We start from the raw sequence: 20,702 nt of genomic DNA, 5'->3' as shown, positions 1-20,702 counted from the left end.
TGCCAAATGCCCTGCGGAAGAGACAAAGTATGGTACACAAAACTTATCTGGTGTGAATGAGTTCAAACAGGGATTTCACTATCTGCATGCATCTTGTGGAGGAATTGATCGTGCCCTTATTCTTTTATAGAAATTGGTTTCAAAGATATCAGACCTAAGCAAATACGATAAATTATGGAAATATCTCTGCCTGCCTTTGGCATTACAACTCTTATATGGATAATCTCTGCATTAAAAGAGACAAAACAGCTGTCTGAGTTTATAAGCTTCTAAATTATCTGCGCAAATAAGTTTATCCATTAATTTTCTGGACACAAACCAACCAGTATTTGATCTCTTTGATAATGTATACAAAAATCAAACTTCAAGTCTCATTCCAAATGCAAGTCCTGATTCTGCAAAGCATCTATTCTAAAAACAAACCATACTTTTCATAGCAAATTATATACAGAACACAAATTATATGCAAGTATTGTTATTCCATATGTTACTGGATAATATTAAATGCTGTTTCAGCCAAGCCTCAAAAGGACTGATTTAGTGAAACTCATACAGATGAAAAAAGTTTAAATACCACCAAAGCGTTCCCTCCAGTTTTATCAAAAAGCCAACTGCCGTAATAACAAATAGCAACAAAATCATCTAGTTGTAATTCTTTAAAGAACAACTAAGTACTTTCTTCATTTTTTTTCTGGAGCTGAAATGTGAGCATTGTTTTAGATCAAAATAGTGAAGATCCATATATTTCATTGATTATACTTACCGGTGGACATAATGCAGCTGATGTACAGAATCAATTGCTACTACCATTTCAGCCAAATAAAAGCGAGCCATTTCTTCAGGTAATCGGTCCTCAAACTTACTAAGCAAGGTAAGCAGATCACCACCCACATAATAATCCATAACCAGGTACTAGGAAAAAAGAAAACAGAAGCCACTTATAACAAATTTAGAAAGGCAAATACAGTATGCGAAAAGCACAACAGAACTAGGGCAGGAAATACCAGTGCTGCTACAGTAATTGTGCTTTTCCTATTGCAGAACTACTGCATCCTGTTCTATAGTAGAAAGTTCTGTAATGCTGGGGCAACCTTGAAACTGTATTGCTATGGCAGCAGTGTCTCTTATGGAACTGCAGCATTTTGTTCTCTTTCCTCTGTGCCTTACCAATTGCAAGGGAAGACAGTAGAACACACCAGCCATATACTTTAAACATATGGTGTGTATGCACCTTTAGTGTTGCAGCTCGAGTCCCCTGGAATCAGTTACCAGTTGAAATTAGACAAGCCACCTAGCGGCTTGATTCTTAGGCAGCTACTTAAGAAGCTTCTGTTTAAGAAGTCTTACCCAGAAGTAGGATCTAGTCAATTTATGAAATATTAAGTGTATGATTCTAGAAATGGTTTTATTGCTTTTAGAGTCCTTAGGAACAGATTTATTGTTTTCAGAGCATATATATTTTGTTTTGAGTTACATTTTCTCTTATTGTACACCACTCTGATAGCTTCTGACTTTGAAGCAGATTATAAATCTGTAAAATAAATAAAGTTAAAAAATGAAGGAATTTTAAAGAGTACAGTAAAGTAACACTCACTAAATAGTTTTCGTCCTGAAAGGCATAGTGCAATGTTGTAATCCATTGGTTATCTCCGTTCACTAACACATCCCTCTCTTCTCGAAAACAAGCTGTCTGGAGGGTAGAAAAATAATATTTTAGGTACTATTTCAAATAATGAAACAAATATATTTAGATACATGCTTAGAAACACTGCAGGATTACAAGGAAGTCATCTCTCCCACAGCCAAAAGTAATGATCTGATTACTAAGAGGTTGTATTAATCTTTAGTACCAATGCATACTCAATTTTTCTCCAGTTAAAATGGAGGCGGGAGCTATAGCCCTCCAGATGTAGCCCCAGGCAGTGTTGCAAAAGGTCAGGGGTGGTGGGGGTTGTAGTCCACCAACACCTGGAGGAACACACTTTCTCCAACCCTGAACTAAACGATCACTTAACCACAGCAAAGTTGTGCTAACCATAGGAAAGCAATTTGGGGTTGGCCATGAGTAATACCACAACTTTTTTACTTCTCACCTGCTGACAGTTAAGGTGGCTTTCAATTATGATAAGGTGGGATCCTTGAATGATTACTACTGCTGCCATCATAATATTAGCTTACCTACACTTAAGGCTAGTAGGGGATGGGGTTTTGAACTCCATTAAGAAAGGAGCGTGTAATCTGTGCCTCCCATACTTCCTTATCAATCAGGAGGTTTATTTGTGCACAGCGTCAGCACAAGACCCAAAATTCCATCCAATGGAATTTCTCTCAAATTCTAATTTTTCATCAATTTTCTGTGAGCCACATTGGATGCAGTAATAATAATTATTATTACAGTGGTCCCTCGATTTATGAATTTAATCCGTTCCAAATGCACATTGGTAGGTCGAAAAATTTGTAAGTCGAAAAAAGCGGTTTCCCATAGGAATGCATTGGAAGCGGAAAAATCCGTAAGTCGAGTAAACCACATCCAAAATTCGTAAGTCGATAAAACCACATCTAAACCGCAATGGTTTTCCTTTCGGATGTAAAAAAAATACGTAAGCGTGTGGCCATTTTTTTTCATTCGTAACTCGAAATTTCGTAAGTCGAGTACTTCGTAAGTCGAGGGACCACTGTATTAATACTGTGCAAGGTATTAAGCAAGATACAACATGTCATGGTGCCCAGACAAGGAAAGCCCACAAGACTCTGGGAAAAGAAAGAAGACTGTGGTGGTTTTCAAATGCTGGACTTCTGAGGCAGGTGTCTAGGGGCTAGAGAGAGGAGATCTAGTACCAGTTGTGTGTAAATGAGAATATTTTTTTAAAACATTTAATGTTAGCTTTTATAATGTTTCATGTCAATTAACACTCCTAAGATTCACATTTCCCCCCTACATTTTCCTCCCTGTCTCCCTGTCTCCATGCACCAAGGTATAGGTTTTCTGCCTAGTATGCTTAAGCCTCAGATATTAAAGTTACGGTACTATATGCACACATGTATTAATATGAAACCAGCAGTATAATGAGAATGCTCAAGTTTTTTATACACTTTGCACAACATTAAGATCCATGCTGAGTAAGAGGAAAAGTATAACTAGTCCAGTAACCTGCTGTCCACAGCAGCCAACCAGATTCTTTTAAGGAAGCCCACAACCAAGCTGTGAGAAGGCAATTGCTCTCCCATAGCATGCCCTCTCTCAGCAACTAGTATTCAGTTGCACAAATATGAAGATTCCATCAACAGCCAATGACAGACCTATGCTTCATGAAATATAACAGCTTTAACTCCCCATAAATATAGCCAACTTGTGAAAGTAAAGTTGCCTTTCTCAAACATCAACCCACAGCCCTCTGCCATGGCAAACTGCCTTTGAAACTGGGGAAATTGTGATACTATATGGGTGGCAGCTGTTCAAAGTTGTTTGTGTTTCTTAAAAAGCAAGTTAACAATTCAACAGAGCAAAAACAAATAAATTTTGAAAGCCCAATACTGTAGTACAATGTTTACGCAGCCTAGGGATGCAATCCTAAACACTCTTCATAGGCATAAGGCACAGACAAACAGAATGTGACTTACTGCCAAGTAAATAGTCATTGGATTGCACCACAACTAGCTCTTCGGATCCTGACCTTTGGCACACAATACCCCAAAGGCTAAACTTGCTCCATCCAGTTGTTTCAGGTTTCTATTTTTAACTAGAAGCAAAAGCAATATTTTTTTTCTAAAATAATACTAACTACCATTCAGAGTTGTGGAATGAACTATAGAATACATGAGGGAATTGAGCTGCATTTTTGCATCCCACTGTTTATATTTGGATGGAGTCTAAATATCTAAACTGCCAATTTTCATTAGTTGTACAATCTACCATGGTCTGGAAGGGATGCCATTCCACACGCTAAAACTTTGTGTATGTACGGTATGTGTATCTAGAGTGTGTGTTTTCTTCATGTGTGTGTGTATCCAACCCCCACCACCACTACCACTAGGCATTTTAAGCATGGCATTTTATTATAAAAATATCATGCATATCATTACTTGCATCTAAAAAATATTAGCAGTGCTTTTTGAGTTACTGGCTGCATTGGCAGGTAACAGCAAACTAGTTAATGGTCTACTGTGAACCTCCTAATTCACTCATCGTCACATGTGTGGGAGAAACAAATGGCAATCCCTAGTTTAGCACTATGTCCAAACTGGGGGTTGTGTTTATTTCAGTGCAAACAAGCTGCTGGGTGAAGCCATGGTTTGTTCTTGGCCATTGCAGGCATGCAGCCCCAAAAATGTTGCCCTTGAACTCTCAGGTTTCCCCAACATTGAGCAAAGGGAGGATCCAAGTCAGGAACAATATCTGCATCTACAGTTAATTATAGTTCACTATGATGTGGCAATTAGGCCACTAGGTTCTCATCATGATTTCATCATGAGGCATTTTAGATTTCAAAAATTTAACAAAAAAAAAAATTCCTTCAGTAGCACCTTAAAGACCAACTAAGTTTTTATTTTGGTATGAGCTTTCGTGTGCATGCACACTTCTTCAGATACAGTGAAATGTATCTGAAGAAGTGTGCATGCACACGAAAGCTCATACCAAAATAAAAACTTAGTTGGTCTTTAAGGTGCTACTGAAGGAATTTTTTTTTTTTTACTTCGATCCAGACCAACACGGCTACCTACCTGTAACCAAAAATTTAACAGTTGTGGTATGTAAAAAATAAAGCTAAATAGAGATAGCTTTCTAAGAGAATGTATCATAACAGAGTTGGTTTGAAAACAACCTCCCCCTTAAACTAAGGCTATTTATAGCCTATGAACTATTTTCTCTATGCGAGCTTCTCTTCCCACAAGTTCTGCTGGTTGGAATTCTTGACATCCATTGTATCTTGAGAGAAACTAACTATAGTTTCCCTCTCTCCTTCTGCTATCCAATGCATGGATATTATAATGGTAGAGCACATGCTTTCACATCTGAGGTTCACTTCCTGGCATTTCCAGTTAAAGAATAAGCTGGGCTGGGAAAAGTTCTGCCTGAGCTCCTGAGAAAGCTGTTACTAGCCAGAAATGACAATATTGGACTAATATGATGCAGTGTAAGACAACTGTGTATGCACATATGTTGATATCATTTGGTTATATAACAAGGGAGATACTGGAATTATAAGTGTGACACTCAGGTTTTAAATTCCTTTTTTACATATAACATGCAAATAATAAATGCTATTCAAAAAGTAGAAGGAGTTTCCATCAACCATTACTAGTATCTGTCACCTAAGGAACAAAATCCAAATATACCACAAAATACTACTGGTGCCATACCTGCCAAGTCTCCCGCTGAAAAATGCGGGATCAGCAGTGGCGAGGCACCGGAAGTTGCATAGAAGCAACTTCCGGTGCCGCTCTTCCCATGTGTGGGCACCGAAAATCGGGCAGAGCGGTACCGGAAGTCGCTTCTACGCATGCCCGGCGGCTATCATGGTGGTGGCCGCATGACTTCCGGTGCCGCTCTGCCCGATTTCCGGTGCCCACACATGGGAAGAAGGGTACCCAAAATGGAGGCTCCCTGGCAGGTAGGAAATATGGGGGATTTCCGGGATTTTTCTCCATTCGGGAGAACAGCGGGAAACGGGTTAAAATCCGGGGGTTTCCTGCGAAAAACGGGATACTTGGCAGCTAAGACTGGTGCATTGATATACATAAGTATCTGTACACAGGGGTACACACTCTTGGGCACTGTAGACGTATCCCAATCCAGTAATATGACCAAAGTGTACAGACCTATATGCTTAATGCTGAGATCCAGTGACAGAAACTCGTGGGCACATATAGACTATTGCATATTGTTCCCAGCAAGTGACCTATGCCTGGAAGTCTGCAAACAGAGCTAGATTATTTTTAAACACAGAACTGTGTGCAAATTGTATATATGCCTACTAGCTTTTATGGTACTCTGTAAACACATTTTTGGACTCTCTGGTTGCAGAATCCATATCAAAACATCTTAGCAGACTTAAATCTGTATTTTAAAATTTTGATATGAAAGATCTTAAATCATTTTTGCAAGCAGGGGAATATTAAGCATACAAAGCAGAAGGAGTTTTGGAAATGGAAATGACATGGTCCATGTTTTAGATTGGGCATTATTTCCCAAAATGTTCTGTGTTTAGAAATAATCTAGTTCTGCATTTATTTCATATTTTATTTCAATAATGGAAGCCAAAACTAATAATCTTAACAGACTCTTGAGTATACATTTCTTGAGAGTCTTACCTCAGCTCTTTTCAGCATCTCCCATTTATTTAATATTTTCATGGCAAATACCTTATCTGCATTTTTCAATTTTACTACTGCAACCTGAAATGATAAAATTAGTTTTTAAATATATATATATGTTTGTTCATAATACACCAAGACATATCCAGTGCAGTTCATTTTCACACAATCCTACTGCAAATAATGGTTGCATAACTTCAAATTTTACTGAAGAAATATAGACCAACAGATCTTTAGACCAACAGATGTTTAGATTTCACATATGCTGCAGTAGCAATGCATAATGCATAATGACATAGCCACAGATTGAGTACTATATATTACGATTTTACCCATTTAGGTCAGCAGATTCCATGAAGAAAATAAGGAAGCAACAGCTCAGAGGGAGCAGATCATGCAGTACAAAGCCCTGATAGAAACATTATGCCAAATATGATGAACTGATGCTAAAATGTGCCCCTTCAGACTTGAAATGCAGGATGGACATATTTTTTAATGCTCCTTTGCATACAAAGTTCCCTATTTGTAAGCAGATTAACATATCTGAGGTAGGCTGAAAGACACTAAAACCCTATCTCTAATGTTTATTTATTAATTACATTTATTAGATACTCAATGGCTATCACTCTTGAGGCATCCTACAAAGTGGAAGAGGGATTAGAACCCAGTAATTATGATATAGGATCCAACAATTACAAAAAACAGCAGCAACAGTTTTGAAATGCAAGAAAAGTAAAAACATATTTTAAAACTACAGAAACAGATGAATTATAACAGGAAATTTTAAAAGCAGCAGATTTTTGCCTGTCTGGGGAGTGTATTTCATATACACAGAAGCATCACTGAGATAATAATTTACTACATTAAGAAGTGACCTCTTCCCATCTGCATAATGAAACAGGATACATAATTCTATTGTCTCAGTTATCATCTCAATCTGCATAATGAAAAAGAAAGACCTTAAGTGCGTTACCTGGGTAACCACTGCATCATGGCTCCTTCTTGTGCCATTGGGGTGGGGGACCTGTGAGAGGTGTCCATGCTGTGGCTTGTTCCTATGCCAACACTGCTCCAGTTTCTAGAACAAGTCACAGCATGGACCATATATAGCCAGAGGTTTCTGATGGGACCTTCATGTTGTGAGAAAGCACCACACTTAAGCAGTTCCCAGGCCATGAATGCTAGGCTGGTTCTAAATAAGTTTTCCCTAACACCAAATTCCTGATTCTATCACACTTACTCTATGTTATATCTGTTTTTATGATACTGCTTAAAGAATTTTAAATTTTAAGTTGTTCAGAAAAGCTGTTAAATAAATAAATAAATTGAATTCTATTAAACTTGTGGAAAACAGAACTCCAAAGTCTAATCAGAGCTTGTCACATAGCAGTAGGAGTACGCCACACCCAAAATGAAATGCTCAATGATGAAAGCATTTTAAATAGTCTCATTCCATACTGCCATCACTCGGAAAGGAAACTCCCAATCAATTCAAAAAATATTAACAATTATTTTTGTTTCTACCTGTTTACACTCTGTGACAAAGATTTGTATCTGATTTTTCCCTTTGGGCTATTGACAAAAATAAAATAAGGTTGAACCTTGCCCTCTTGTCTATCTATCTATAAACTTCCATTCTTAGTGTGAGCCAATGAATTTGTGGAACAAATGCTGCAGCAGATGACAGCTTGATGAAAGAAGTGTCAAACAAGTCTCTTTCATGAGCCCAAGCAAAGTCTCAAGCTAATATACCATGCTGAATTCTTATAAAAGTATAAGGCAGGAAACATGAAAACTTGGATGGAACAGTTATTAGTTCCCAGAATTGCTATGGTATAATAATAAAGTCTGACCTCTTCCACAATTGTACACTTGTAAAAATAAAATAGAATCCAGGAATATATAAAAATGAAGGGACAGAAGAAAATGTTTAAGTTAAACTTTGTTTTGAAAATGTTTGTGCCTACCACTAGCAATAGTTAAATATACTTCTCATATAGTATACCTGGTACAGATTTTATAAGAGTTCTTTTTCTTAAGTGTCTTACTGATCAGAACTAAAGTGTTCTTATCTAAAAATCTAAAAACTTCTCTAGAAGTCATCACATTATTGTTGTTGTTGTTTAGTCGTTTAGTCGTCTCCTCCAGCACCATAATTCAAAAGCATCAATTCTTCGGCGATCAACATTCTTTATGGTCCAGCTCTCACTTCCATACATCACTACTGGGAAAACCATAGCTTTAACTATACGGACCTTTGTCGGCAAGGTGATGTCTCTGCTTTTTAAGATGCTGTCTAGGTTTGTCATTGCTTTTCTCCCAAGAAGCAGGCGTCTTTTAATTTCGTGACTGCTGTCACCATCTGCAGTGATCAAGGAGCCCAAGAAAGTAAAATCTCTCACTGTCTCCATTTCTTCCCCTTCTATTTGCCAGGAGGTGATGGGACCAGTGGCCATGATCTTCGTTTTTTTGATGCTGCGCTTCAGACCATATTTTGCACTCTCCTCTTTCACCTCATTAAAAGGTTCTGTAATTCCTCCTCACTTTCTGCCATCAAGGTTGTGTCATCTGCATATCTGAGGTTGTTGATATTTCTTCCGGCAATCTTAATTCCTGCTTGGGCCCATCACATTATAAGGGCACAGTTAAGGTGAAAGCAATCCTCAGAAGAATATTATTTTCTTTTCATAGTTTATCTTATGCCACAGTTAAAAGTAATGTTGGTTGTACATGAATTTTCCCAGTTTACTGTTTTGTGTACATTTACAAAACATAGAGATGGACACATCAGTTAATTTTCATACCACTTTGTATGTTTTCACAAATTCTGGAGTAATCTGCTAAAAGCAATCACATTTAAACACATATTTTATATCAATGTTTGTGATAAAATGTATGTTACATTGTGAAACACCTGCTGGACTAGCTAAATTGACAACAGGTCCTGCAAGCTTTTTTAACAAGCCATTTTGGAGGCAATGATAGCATACTAAACTGACAGTCTCAGGATGCATGAAATTTGGTTCAGAATTAATGAATTTGACTTAGGAAGCAGGAGCTGGCTATGGTACTGTGCACTCTTCCCCTAACCCAGGCATCCCCAAACTTCAGTCCTCCAGATGTTTTGGACTACAATTCCCATCATCCCTGACCACTGGTCCTGTTAGCTAGGGATCATGGGAGTTATAGGCCAAAACATCTGGAGGGCCGCAGTTTGGGGATGCCTGCCCTAACCTCTCTCCTCCTAAACACAAATACACTACTGTACGTGATCCTGCTGTCTAACCAGAGATCACTCTTAATCCAGCATCAGAATGTGAAACTGGTTTTAAATCCTGTTTAAAAAAATTAACAACAGTGAACTTATTTCTACCTCTCCCTTCCTTTGTAAATTAATTAACTGGCTAACCTACCTCTTATTTTACTCCCAAACTGGGAGGCACAAGAGGGCTGTGGAAATTTGCAAGCTTTCTGGTCTGGCCAGGCAATGGTCCAATCCATACCTTCCTCTTATTTTCTCTCAAAAGTATGGAGCAACGTCTGGCAAGCAGACAAGGCAGATTCTAAGTGAGCAAAATCCTTGGTGAAATCCAAGTTCAAATTAAAGTTCTTTATACATGAGATTCAAGATAAAGCAAGCAAGAAAAACAGGAGGTTGTTTTAAAAAGAAAATAAACAGCATTTTATAACTAGCTCTTATACTTGAAACAGATACTAAAGTTAGTTTTAATAAGTTACATATGAACTGTAAGATACTTCAACACGCCAATCACAAGCAAGCAGGCAAAGCTACCCTAAGTAAAACAAAGAAAAGGGTATTTCTGAAAACGATCTGGTTTTATTTTGTGTTCTAGGGGGCCAATGACAAAAAAAGAGGGAAGCAAGTGACCAATCAGACAGGGTGCAATGCTTTTCAGTTTTCACTAGTGGTGTGAGGTTTCTAGAAAATTTGAATTGGAACATTTTCAGTTTGCATCAGAAAATTGTCTTTTTGCTTAGAGAATAGCCAATTTTGCATGTTTCTTTTACTTATGCATTTAGTGAACAAAGCTAAAAACTTTGAAACTATCAAGCTTGCCTAATAATTATTTGCATCAATTCATTATTAGTAATGAATTTATGAAAAGGAAAGATTTCTGTGGAAAAATAAAGCACTGGAATGTTTTCTCCTTTCTTCCTGAATACATTTTTATTGTAATTGTAACAGTTTTTTATTTCAACAGTGCTGTGGCTTTATGGGAACCTAAAAGGCAACAGGCAAATGGCAACATGGGTAAACAAAGAAAGAAAACAAGCAGAAATGAGAATGACAATGGAAAAGCAATTCAAAGTAGTCTGACTTAAATCCAAATTTATAGTGCAAGGATAAAACTTTTCTTGTTCTAAAAGTGGTTTAAAGTGAGAATGTCCTAATATGTCAGAATGGACTGATTTAAATCACCAAAAATAATAATTAAATATTTAGACTTAATCAAGTTTTTCTGCATTTTCAGAACAAAAGTACACACCAATTGGTTGCTACAACAATTAAAAAGCATACTGATCTGCAACTAAATAAAGCATTAGAACCACAATCCAAAATGTCTGGTTATGCAACCCACGTGCCTTTTACATTACACACATTCTGCTTATAGACAACGGAGGACAAGTGGGAAATTAATAAACTTCTGTTTGCCTCTATGTACATTTACCATGATAATTGCTAAGATCACGTACTTAGAAACAAGGAACACAATACAGTGTGAGATAAGAGAGCTGGATTGTTGGCTAAAGACACATAACTTTCCAGAAACAAGAGTAGTAATTATTGGACAAAATTTCCTGTTTTTCCTTGTGCAGGATTTAATGAAATGTGCCTGCCAAGATGGTTTTTCAGGGAAGTAGAGAATATAAATTTCAAGTACATAAAATCTAGTGGGACCCAATGGGCAGAATTATTTTTATTGCAGGTGCCATGGGGTCACAAAGAGTCGGACACGACTAAATGACTAAACAACAACAAATGGGAACATATTCTTATGCTCACTTCTCCCAACACAAATCGATTCTCATTTCTGGCCAAAATTCTTGGAAAGCTAAAGAAATCTGCTGAGGGATCAATCATATTGGCTAGGATCCTCCGCATCTTCCTGCTATCAATCTACTCTCAAGTGCTGGCAGAAGATTTTAAATAATTATACTTTAAAGGGTAAGAGACCACTTTAAATTCTTTACACAAAATCAGATGAGGGGTGGGCATTGCCCAATACTGACTTGTATTATGAAGCATTCCAATTCTGCCAACTTTGTTTCATGATGTTAAAATCTTGGAAACATCGGACCACACTGTAGAAGGTACAAGGTCCACACCTTTTTGGAATGAGAACATGGCAGTACTACAAAAATTTTTTGCTTTACTCGCAACACCTTTCAAACATGGGAAGTGTCTCCCACCTGCTCCTCATTATTTCAAGCTTAGAGATTTTTATAAGAATAAAAAACCGGTCACCCAGGAACAGCTCTGGGTGGACCTGGGACGCTTGGGTCTCGGCCTCACAAGGTTTGAGGCCATTTTGCTAATAGAGGGCAATCTGGGAAATGATTGTTGGCTAATATATATAGGTCACTGACAGACACTGCTGAGGGGCCCCTAACAGAATTGAAAAGTATGTGGGAAAAAGAGCTTGGAAATAAGACTGAGGATAGGAGATATATACACACATATTTCACAACCTTCAAAAGCTCTCTAACCAGCAGTTAAACAGCAAAGAGAAACAAAATCAAAGTGACAATTACACTATTTCATCCCTTCCCTGCAAAAGTCTGGTCACTGATTTATTAAATCTGAAAATTTAATATTTTAAGTGTATTTTTCCTCCATGAACAGCCTGCTAAAAATGCTTGGTATGTGCTGATATAAACATTTTGGTTTTAGTTTGAAAGGAGAAAGAAGCCAAAATCATTCTTCCAACTGTTTTCCATATTTCCCACAAACAGTAATGCTGCCTGGCTTGCTGTCAAACTGTTTCTGCCTCTTCACAAGGTTTGGTCTCTCATGTACTTGTACATCAACACACTGCCATTCCTTCTTCAATTATTTTAATGTGTGCAGCTATCTGGAGAAAAAAATATCTGCTAACAGATTCCTACTGCTTCTTGGATAAGCAATGGTTTAAAAAGAAACACACTTGAAGTAGTAGGAATGTTAGTCATTTTGTGCTCATTTGGCTTTTAAGGGCAGCACACATATGAATTTCATAAAATCAAAGAATTGTAGAGTTGGAAGGGACCCAGAGGGTCATCTAGTCCAACATTCAGATTCACACAAATAATCCACGTCTTGGAATAAAGTGGCACTGAGATGAAACAGCCACACCCAATTCTTCATTCTAAGTTAAGAAAAGCCTGGACTCCTTGTAGTATACCCCAGGGATTTCCCCTGTAAACTATCCCAAGTTATGCAGACTGAAGGTCTGATACCAAGGAACTGTAATCAACTCCTCTCGTCTTGCAGTCTCTTGCTCCAGCAAGAAGCCTTTGCAAAGCAGAGGGATTTCGTGTAAACCACCATCTCATCCCTCAATGACACCCCTCCTCTTCTCCACCCTGCACCACATCTGCAAGAAGATCTTAATTTGGTCTGGAAGACTACTTGAAAAGCCTGTATTGGCTGAAGGCTCCCTGTACTACATAGAGCTCAGGATCATGCTGCCTAAGGGTTAGAAATTATCAGCAGATATAATACTCTCCTGTAAAATGTTGCTATTCTCTTTAGCTCCCCTAAAAATTACACACTTTCCAAAAAAGAATATTACGAGTTCCATTTTGCAATAGACTAAATTTCAGTGACTACTGCAATTATCCGTAATAATTGGTTAAATCTTATCCAAACCCTTCAGAGTATAGTGACAGAACATTTCATCCAGAAGCAGGCATGCTCAGTCTGGTTCTTTTACTTTATGATGGAGATGTTATCTGTACTAACAAGTCCAACACATGCACACAAAAGGGAAGTTAGGGTTCAAACAAATGCCACATCTCATTTAAACACATCACAAATTTTATATTTTGTGAAGTACTTCTTTTGTCTGCCCTGACTCTACTTCAAATCAAGCTCTAAAAAAATGAGAAAGGACAAAACCCTTCTCTCTACATATTCTCTCCATCTAATGTTTCTATAAACTTCTATTATGTATTATTTCTAAGACAAACAAAAAAGCCCAAAAAACATGGACTCACATCATAAGGAGGGCGTTCCAACTTCATGAAGGTTTTGTTTGTCCTTTCTGTATCTTTTCCTGCCTTTTCGAGTTGAGGCAACCAGAACTGTACACAGTATTTTCAACACAGCCATACCATATACATATTTTAGGGTACCTGTTAGCCCCCCTCCCCCTTTCTTAATCCCAAACATGGGATTTTTGTTGTTCACAGATGCTGCACTCTGAGTTGACATTTTAATGGAACTATTAATCATTACCATACTGAAATTTTAGTGTTGTATGGGTACTACCAAACCAGTGAAACACCAGCTCAGACTGAGCCTGCTCCCCTGAAAGGAAGTGGCAGTAGTGCCAAAGAACTTGTCAGCAGAAGTACCAGTTGCCACAGGAACCCAGGCCAGCAGAGCTGTACCAACCAAGTTTCAGGGAGCCAAACAAAGTGCCATTGCAATGGCACAGTGTCCGAGTCCAGAACAGAATGATGCTACATGGGAGCATGTGCAGCTTTCACTGACCTACTTCTAGCAAAGAGACCAATGTTAGCCTCAAGAGACAAAGACTGAATTGGGAACATCTCCCCACCCCCACCCCCCACACACATAGAAGGCAGGAGGAGTGTGCTGGCAGAAATCCTGCAAAGAATGAGCAGGAAGCTGAAGGAGTTGCAGAGACCAGAACAAGGACTTAGCCACCCTAGGTAACCTTCTCAGTCTGCCTCACTGTTCACACCTACTTCCAGATTATTTCTGCAAGTAGCACCAGTGTTAATCTAGAACAGGGTGGTCCAACCTATGGCCCACAGGCCACCTGTGGCCCCATGTGGCCTTTTTTGACAGCCCTTGGCAAGAAAAGAACATACTGAAACCTTAAAAATTGGTGGTTTTCTCGTGCGTTGTTAACAAAAGCACACACATCTGTTTGTGTTCTAAATTTGTTTAATAATTAAATATATTAAATCTATTGTGTGTTTTATTATGTATTTAATTTAGTATATAAATTGTGTATATTAAGTATATTGCAAACACTTTAATTAATTATAAGTAAATTTAATTCAGTGTGTGGCCTGCGGGTTCTGTGTTGAAGTACTCTTGCAACCCATTTGGTATGAAAAGTTGGACTGCCCTGGGAGAACCTACTGCTTACATCCATCCATTGCAAGAACTGTGTTTTTACACCTATCCTAAACAGACTTAAGAAACCGCTATAGCAAAGGTCCTTCCAGATCATTATTCCTTCTAGTACTGTGACTATATAGTGATAACTTTAGAAAGGTTGTACAAAATGTTCAGCCCACAAACCCTTAAATATGCAAAGCAAGCAAGCAAGCAAACAAAGTGACATTAGTAATGAGGTCATAATGCCCCTACAAAAATTAAGTGCAGAAAACCAACAAACTGTGGAATGAAAAGGAATTAAAAATTGAATTCAAGTGCCCAACAGTGCATACAATGCATTTCCAGATCAAAAAAGCTTAGAAGTATATCCTGTGATTTAGCTGTACATATGATGCTTACACAGGCCCATTCAACATCTAAATAACTCTTACCTCCCCAAAGGCTCCTCGGCCAATCACCTTCAAGATTTCAAAGTCTTCTTTATGTAGTCGCATCTGTTTGACTTTGGACGTGAAAGGCTTGGCTGGAACAAAGGAAAATATCAATCATTTTAGGCAGAGTAGCAATATTAATATATTAAAAACCTGTACACGACTAACATTTAAGAATGAGTGCTATAACCCATTATCTACTAAAAACTAATGAAAATGATCACGATTTCACATGTTCACAGTAGAGATCATTCCAAATACATACAGCATGTATTTTCAAGGCCTCTATAGTATTTACATATTACAGTCTGCAGAAATACTTGAAGTTAAAATCTTATTGAGCTTTTTTTTGGGGGGGGAATACCATAAGTTGTTGAGCCCCCCCCCCCATTTTCTTTGGCTGAGTCACAAATAAATTAGACATTTTTGAGCTTTTTTTTTTTAAAGAAAAATTAGCAAAAATGACATTGCCGACATTGGTTGCCATAAGTTCCCAGACAATTGGCCGATTTCTGGCCGGATACTGCTTTCGACTGTGGTATTCCAGCTGTGCCCAGGAAATTCTAGACATATATGGCACCCTTAAGCTAGAAGGTTGTTCATCTATCCAGATCAAAATGGGAGCAATCTACAGTTATTTAAAGTTTAAAATTAAATAAATAGGATTGGGAAATACTACAATGAATTTCCATATTGTAGTTATTTGATACCTTAAAAGAGCTATGCAAAAGAATAGACTTTGGAAAAGAACTGTGGTTTGTCATGTGGGGATTGTGGAAAGCTTCACCTGTCAATTTTTTCTTTTTCCGGCTCTCCTTTTCTCTGGTCATTCTACAGAAGAACTCACAAAACACAAAGGCCGAGAAAATAGAACTGACAGTCTACACCAAATGGATAGTCTGTGATAAACTGTCATGGGATAGAAGAGGTAACTCATTATAAACACACTTCAGCTATAACCTAAGAGGAGTCCAAATTGGAGGCTTATGGGCAGAGCCCTTCATTTTAGTTATGTTGTCCACTGAACTCAAAATTTCCCCACCACCTTCACAGCCATTTGAACACTAGAGGAAAGAGCCATAGCTCAAACCCTGCCCACTGGCGGAGGAAGAGGAGTGCAGGGGGAGCGCACTGCCCCCAGCAGCGCGATCCCAGCAGGCGGCATGCCACACCCCAGGACACACGCCATGCTGGTACAGGTGGCGTGCCACGCCCCCAGGATGCGCGCCATGCCCCTGGGACGCGCACCAGCCCCGCCCACGCCTGCTCTCCACCACCACCACCCCGGTGCTGGAGCATGAAGCTCCGCCACTGTCCCTGCCATCTCCAGGTCGGGCTGGGAATGTCCCCCACATGGAAGCCGCTGCCTATCAGTGGAAGCAATACTGAGCTGGATAGACTAGTTGTCTGACTCAGTATGAGACAGCTTCCTATGTATGATTTCAAGAACCCAGAAATGCTCATGCAAGTTATCCTTGTGCCAAGATTTTATTTAAACACTTCAGAAATTAAGCACCTGAGCAATTTAATCACCTTGTGGGTTGTGGTAGAGCCATCTGCTTTACATGCAGAAGGTCCCATCTTCAGTATCCGCATATATGTTTGGAATAGGCTCATATGTGAAACCCTTGAGTGTTGCTGCCATTGTTGACACTACTGACCTAGATGGGCTCATAGTCTTAAGCAGGCATCCCCAAACTTTGGCCCTCCAGATGTTTTGGACTACAATTCCCATCTTCCCCGACCACTGGTCCTGTTAGCTAGGGATCATGGGAGTTGTAGGCCAAAACATCTGGAAGGCCGCAGTTTGGGGGTGCCTGGTCTTAAGCGTAAGGCAGCTTCCTACATTCTTAAGAAATAGGGTGTGAGGAAAAGTATACTGTCAAGGAAAATGTACTTATCAAAAATATAGGAGTCAATCTGAATTTATGATGCAAGTTTCTTAATTTTGATATTTTATACTACTCCTCTAACCCCCTGATCTCTCTCTATGTGTCTCTCTGATGCCTATTACCCTTCCCTCTCTTTATTTGATATTAGATTCCTCAGGTCTCTACTTCTCCTTACATTTAACCAAGTAATTGGCAATCTAATCTACATACTGCTTGTATAATGTTTCTTTTCTTTTCTTTAAACTGCAACTTTTTTTTCATTCCAAACTTTGGATTGTTGTTTGGCTATTAATTTCCCCTTATATGAATGGTGCACCATGACTCTTAGCTAAAGATCTCAAACACGTGCTGGTGAAGTGTACATTCATGTGCATGTGCAGGCGAGGTCATGCATTAACAAGAAGCTGTCATGGGAATACTCGAAAAATAAGCACTGGTAAAAGTAGTTGGGGGGGAGTAACTTCTGAAAAAAGGCCTGTGCTACATCTGATGATTTATGATATCACTACATCTTTAATAATGTTTAGAATACTTTTCATGACTAAGAAAATAGTTAAGGAACTATGTGACCATAGGGTTCCATAAAGACAGATAGTGCAAGAATAATTAATTCCCTGGGCCATTTATTTCTGAACAGCTCTAACTTGAGAGGTCAATTTGCAGTATCATCAACATCATCATAATTTCTCTGCCATGTAAACATCTGCAGTCTTTGCAGCAGCAAAATCATTAAGAAAAAAACTCAGTGGTCAAACTATGAAGATGTTCTCTCACAGCAGTTTCATTGCTTGGTCAGCAAAGAGGTCTGAGCAAGCAGCTACTGCTTACTGAATAAGAACATAAGAAGAATTCTGCTGAGTCAGACCAAGGATCAACCTAGCACAACATCACATTTCTAATATTAACTATGCAGATACTTTTAAGAATCCCACAAACAGATCGTGAAAGCAACAGTCCTTGTCATTTTGCTTCCTTTATCACCACTGAACATCAACAAAGCTTCTATCATGTCACCTCTCACTCATCTTTTCTTTGAATCAAAAAGCCCAAATGCAACCTTTCATTACATCTGGCAAACTGGAATCTTGTGCAGAGGAAACAAGCAGAAGAGCACAACATTGACCTCTACCTATATTGAAGTTTGCTGCCCTATCACAGAAGAGTACCACTCATTGCCCACCCAGTTTAAAATTAAACTAGGAGCATTTCTAAAGTGAATCTACTTCCTAATATAAGGGTATTTAACCAAATCCTATGGAATAACACATTAACTTTTCAATCATAATGGGTGTTATACAGAGGATGTTGACATGGGACTCCATCTTATCAAGTTCACACACATTACTGCCTCCCACAAAACCAGCAGAGCTTAGAATTCTGGCTCTCTGTGACTGATTCTGGAAGAAGATCAGAAGGGCAGTGCTATAGGGCTTACTGGCTCTGGAAATATGATGTGGGAGGATCGGAACTAGGGAAAACAGAGGAGACAAGCAGGGATCAGGTAAACATAGAATTTGGACTGAGAATTCTTAGTGCATACATCAGGCTTAGCTTACAGAAGGGATGGAACAGAAAAAAATACCACAAACGCGGAGACCGAGAACCACAAGATGAGATGCAATGAAGAAATACTCCTGTCATGTGCTGTTGACCAGCCTGTCAGCAATCTCTTTCTACTTAGAGGAGGCAGGACTATTGTCCAATGTTCCAGCACATGCTTTGCATGCACAGGTTCCATTCCTGACATCTTAAAAATGAGCAGATAGAAGGTGTCTGAAAAGACATCCTCGTAAAGCCTTAAAGAGTTGCTGGCTGTTAGCATAAACTAGACAAAAAATGATCTGACCTTTTAAGGTAGATTCCTGTGTTCCTTTTACAGGACAGAGAGAGTCAAGAATAGCCAGATGAGTCCAGTTTGTGCTTAACTGTCAGTCAAAAACATAGGGAGGAGGACTGGTTTCTGTCATATAGTTGAACATACATCAAACCCATTAAATGACTGTGCTCTGGACAAAACACACTGAAAAGTGTGCCTTGCAAAAAGAATTTCACAGTGGGAAAGTGGCCAAATAAAAATGGCCCTCAGGCTCTTCTGATTTGGACTCTGAAGCCAACACAGCAAGGCATGATACTGTTACACAGGATATCTATAAAATACTGCTGCAGTGTAGATGGATGATGGCAGCAATGTGCAAGAGGAATTTCTCTGTGCAACCCTTCCTTCTTAATATAGGCATAGAAAAACTGCAGAGAATGAAGGGAAGGATAGGCACACATATACTATAAAAGAATAGGAAAGGGAAAGGTCCATTAGGTCCAGTTGTGACCGACTCTGGGGTTGCGCGCTTATCTTGCATTATTGGCCAAGGGAGCCGGCATACAGCTTCCAGGTCATGTAGCCAGCGTGACAAAGCCGCTTCTGGGGGGGGGGGACACACACAGAAATTTGGTTTGCAATTCTTAGCTATCAAAGCCAAAACAGAGAAGAAAAACAAAAGATGGAATGGAGAAGAGTGAACCAACCTTCCACACACAAGCACACATATATTCTAAAGGCACTTAAAAAGAAGAAGACTGCAACTGCCTGCCAATTTTCTGTCTAGCAGATGAGGGAAAACCCTATAGTCTGCAGGAATGGCAGCTGGGTAACAGAATGTTATTTACACCAAGGTTAAAAAAGAAAGAAAGCCACAAACATCTCTCTCAGTTTTAACAGTTATTACCGGTACTCTGTTTTCACTCTTTAGAATCATTCTTCACATACTTTTTCTGACAAACAGAAAAGTGCCAACATCTGGAAGTAAAGCTGAAAAAGATCTGGCATTTCCTGAAAATATAAAGTACACCCACAGGTTCCTGTCCTTTAATAGTATAGTTACGAAAATAATATTTTTACTCCTGATCATGCACAAAAATGTAACACATTTCTAGCTAGGTCAACTGGAGATCACCCAAACATCATTGGCTACACCCTATTCCACCCTAGGATGGATAATTTAATTTTTTTGTTAAACAATCAGTTTTTTAAAATTTAAAATTGGGTTATTTTCATTTAAAGCAGATTTTTTCAAAAAATAAATAAAATAAAATAAAATTGAAAATTCTACATTTCTGGCCTAACCTCATGTAGCTTGCGTTTAAGATACTCATATCCTGCTTCAAAGTCCTGATAGTCTCTCAGAGTGGTTTACAAAAAGGTTATTGCAATAAAAACCACATTCAAACCTGGTATCAGAAACAGAAATAATGTGGTGACCTATGGTACGATTGTTCAGGTGACATTTCCTGCCCTCATCCTTCTGCCATCACCTACTAGGCACTGGAGCTCACTGATGATCTATGAGGCAAGGGAGTGGGGGTTGAGAACTTTTATCTCATTCCGCCCATGACAAAAGCAATCCTTCCCTTGCTGGCACTGTAGTTACCAGGCAACAGCCCCCATGGATATGAGACACAGCAATTTGCTCTTAATCAGCCTGTAATGGAATAAAGCCTTCTTTTGCTGACAGCAACTTTAAAAGGTGGACTGTTCATTCATTCATTCATAAATCATACTGGGGTCTCCAGATCCAGTCTTTACCTATGTTGCTAGATTCAGGTAGGTAGCCATATTGGTCTGATGCAGTCGAAATAAATTTAAAAATGAAAAAAATGAACAATAGTCTAGTAGCACCTTAGAGACCAACTAAGTTTGTTCTAGATATCTAGAACAAACTTAGTTGGTCTCTAAGGTGCTACTAGACTATT

At 38.7% G+C, this 20,702-nt stretch overlaps 1 protein-coding gene across 5 annotated transcripts in view; it reads right to left on the bottom strand.

The window, feature by feature from the left end:
- The window catches only part of CDC42BPA (CDC42 binding protein kinase alpha), a 163,508-nt gene that overhangs the window by 109,323 nt on the left and 33,483 nt on the right, over positions 1–20,702 (bottom strand). For all 5 annotated transcript variants that reach the window (XM_088666624.1, XM_035111467.3, XM_035111468.3 and 2 more), the window contains exons 2-5: positions 15,064–15,155; positions 6,313–6,396; positions 1,595–1,690; positions 764–912 (exon numbers count right to left, since the gene is read on the bottom strand). In XM_088666624.1, the coding sequence (XP_088522750.1) occupies positions 764–912; positions 1,595–1,690; positions 6,313–6,396; positions 15,064–15,155 (421 nt within the window). The remainder of the gene's footprint in view (positions 1–763; positions 913–1,594; positions 1,691–6,312; positions 6,397–15,063; positions 15,156–20,702) is intronic.

Source organism: Zootoca vivipara, chromosome 3 (assembly GCF_965207765.1).
Source record: "Zootoca vivipara chromosome 3, rZooViv2.hap1.1, whole genome shotgun sequence".
Classification (NCBI taxonomy): domain Eukaryota; kingdom Metazoa; phylum Chordata; class Lepidosauria; order Squamata; family Lacertidae; genus Zootoca; species Zootoca vivipara.
The sequence above is the reverse complement of the archived record's forward strand: the minus strand, read 5'-3'. Positions and strand labels throughout refer to the sequence as shown.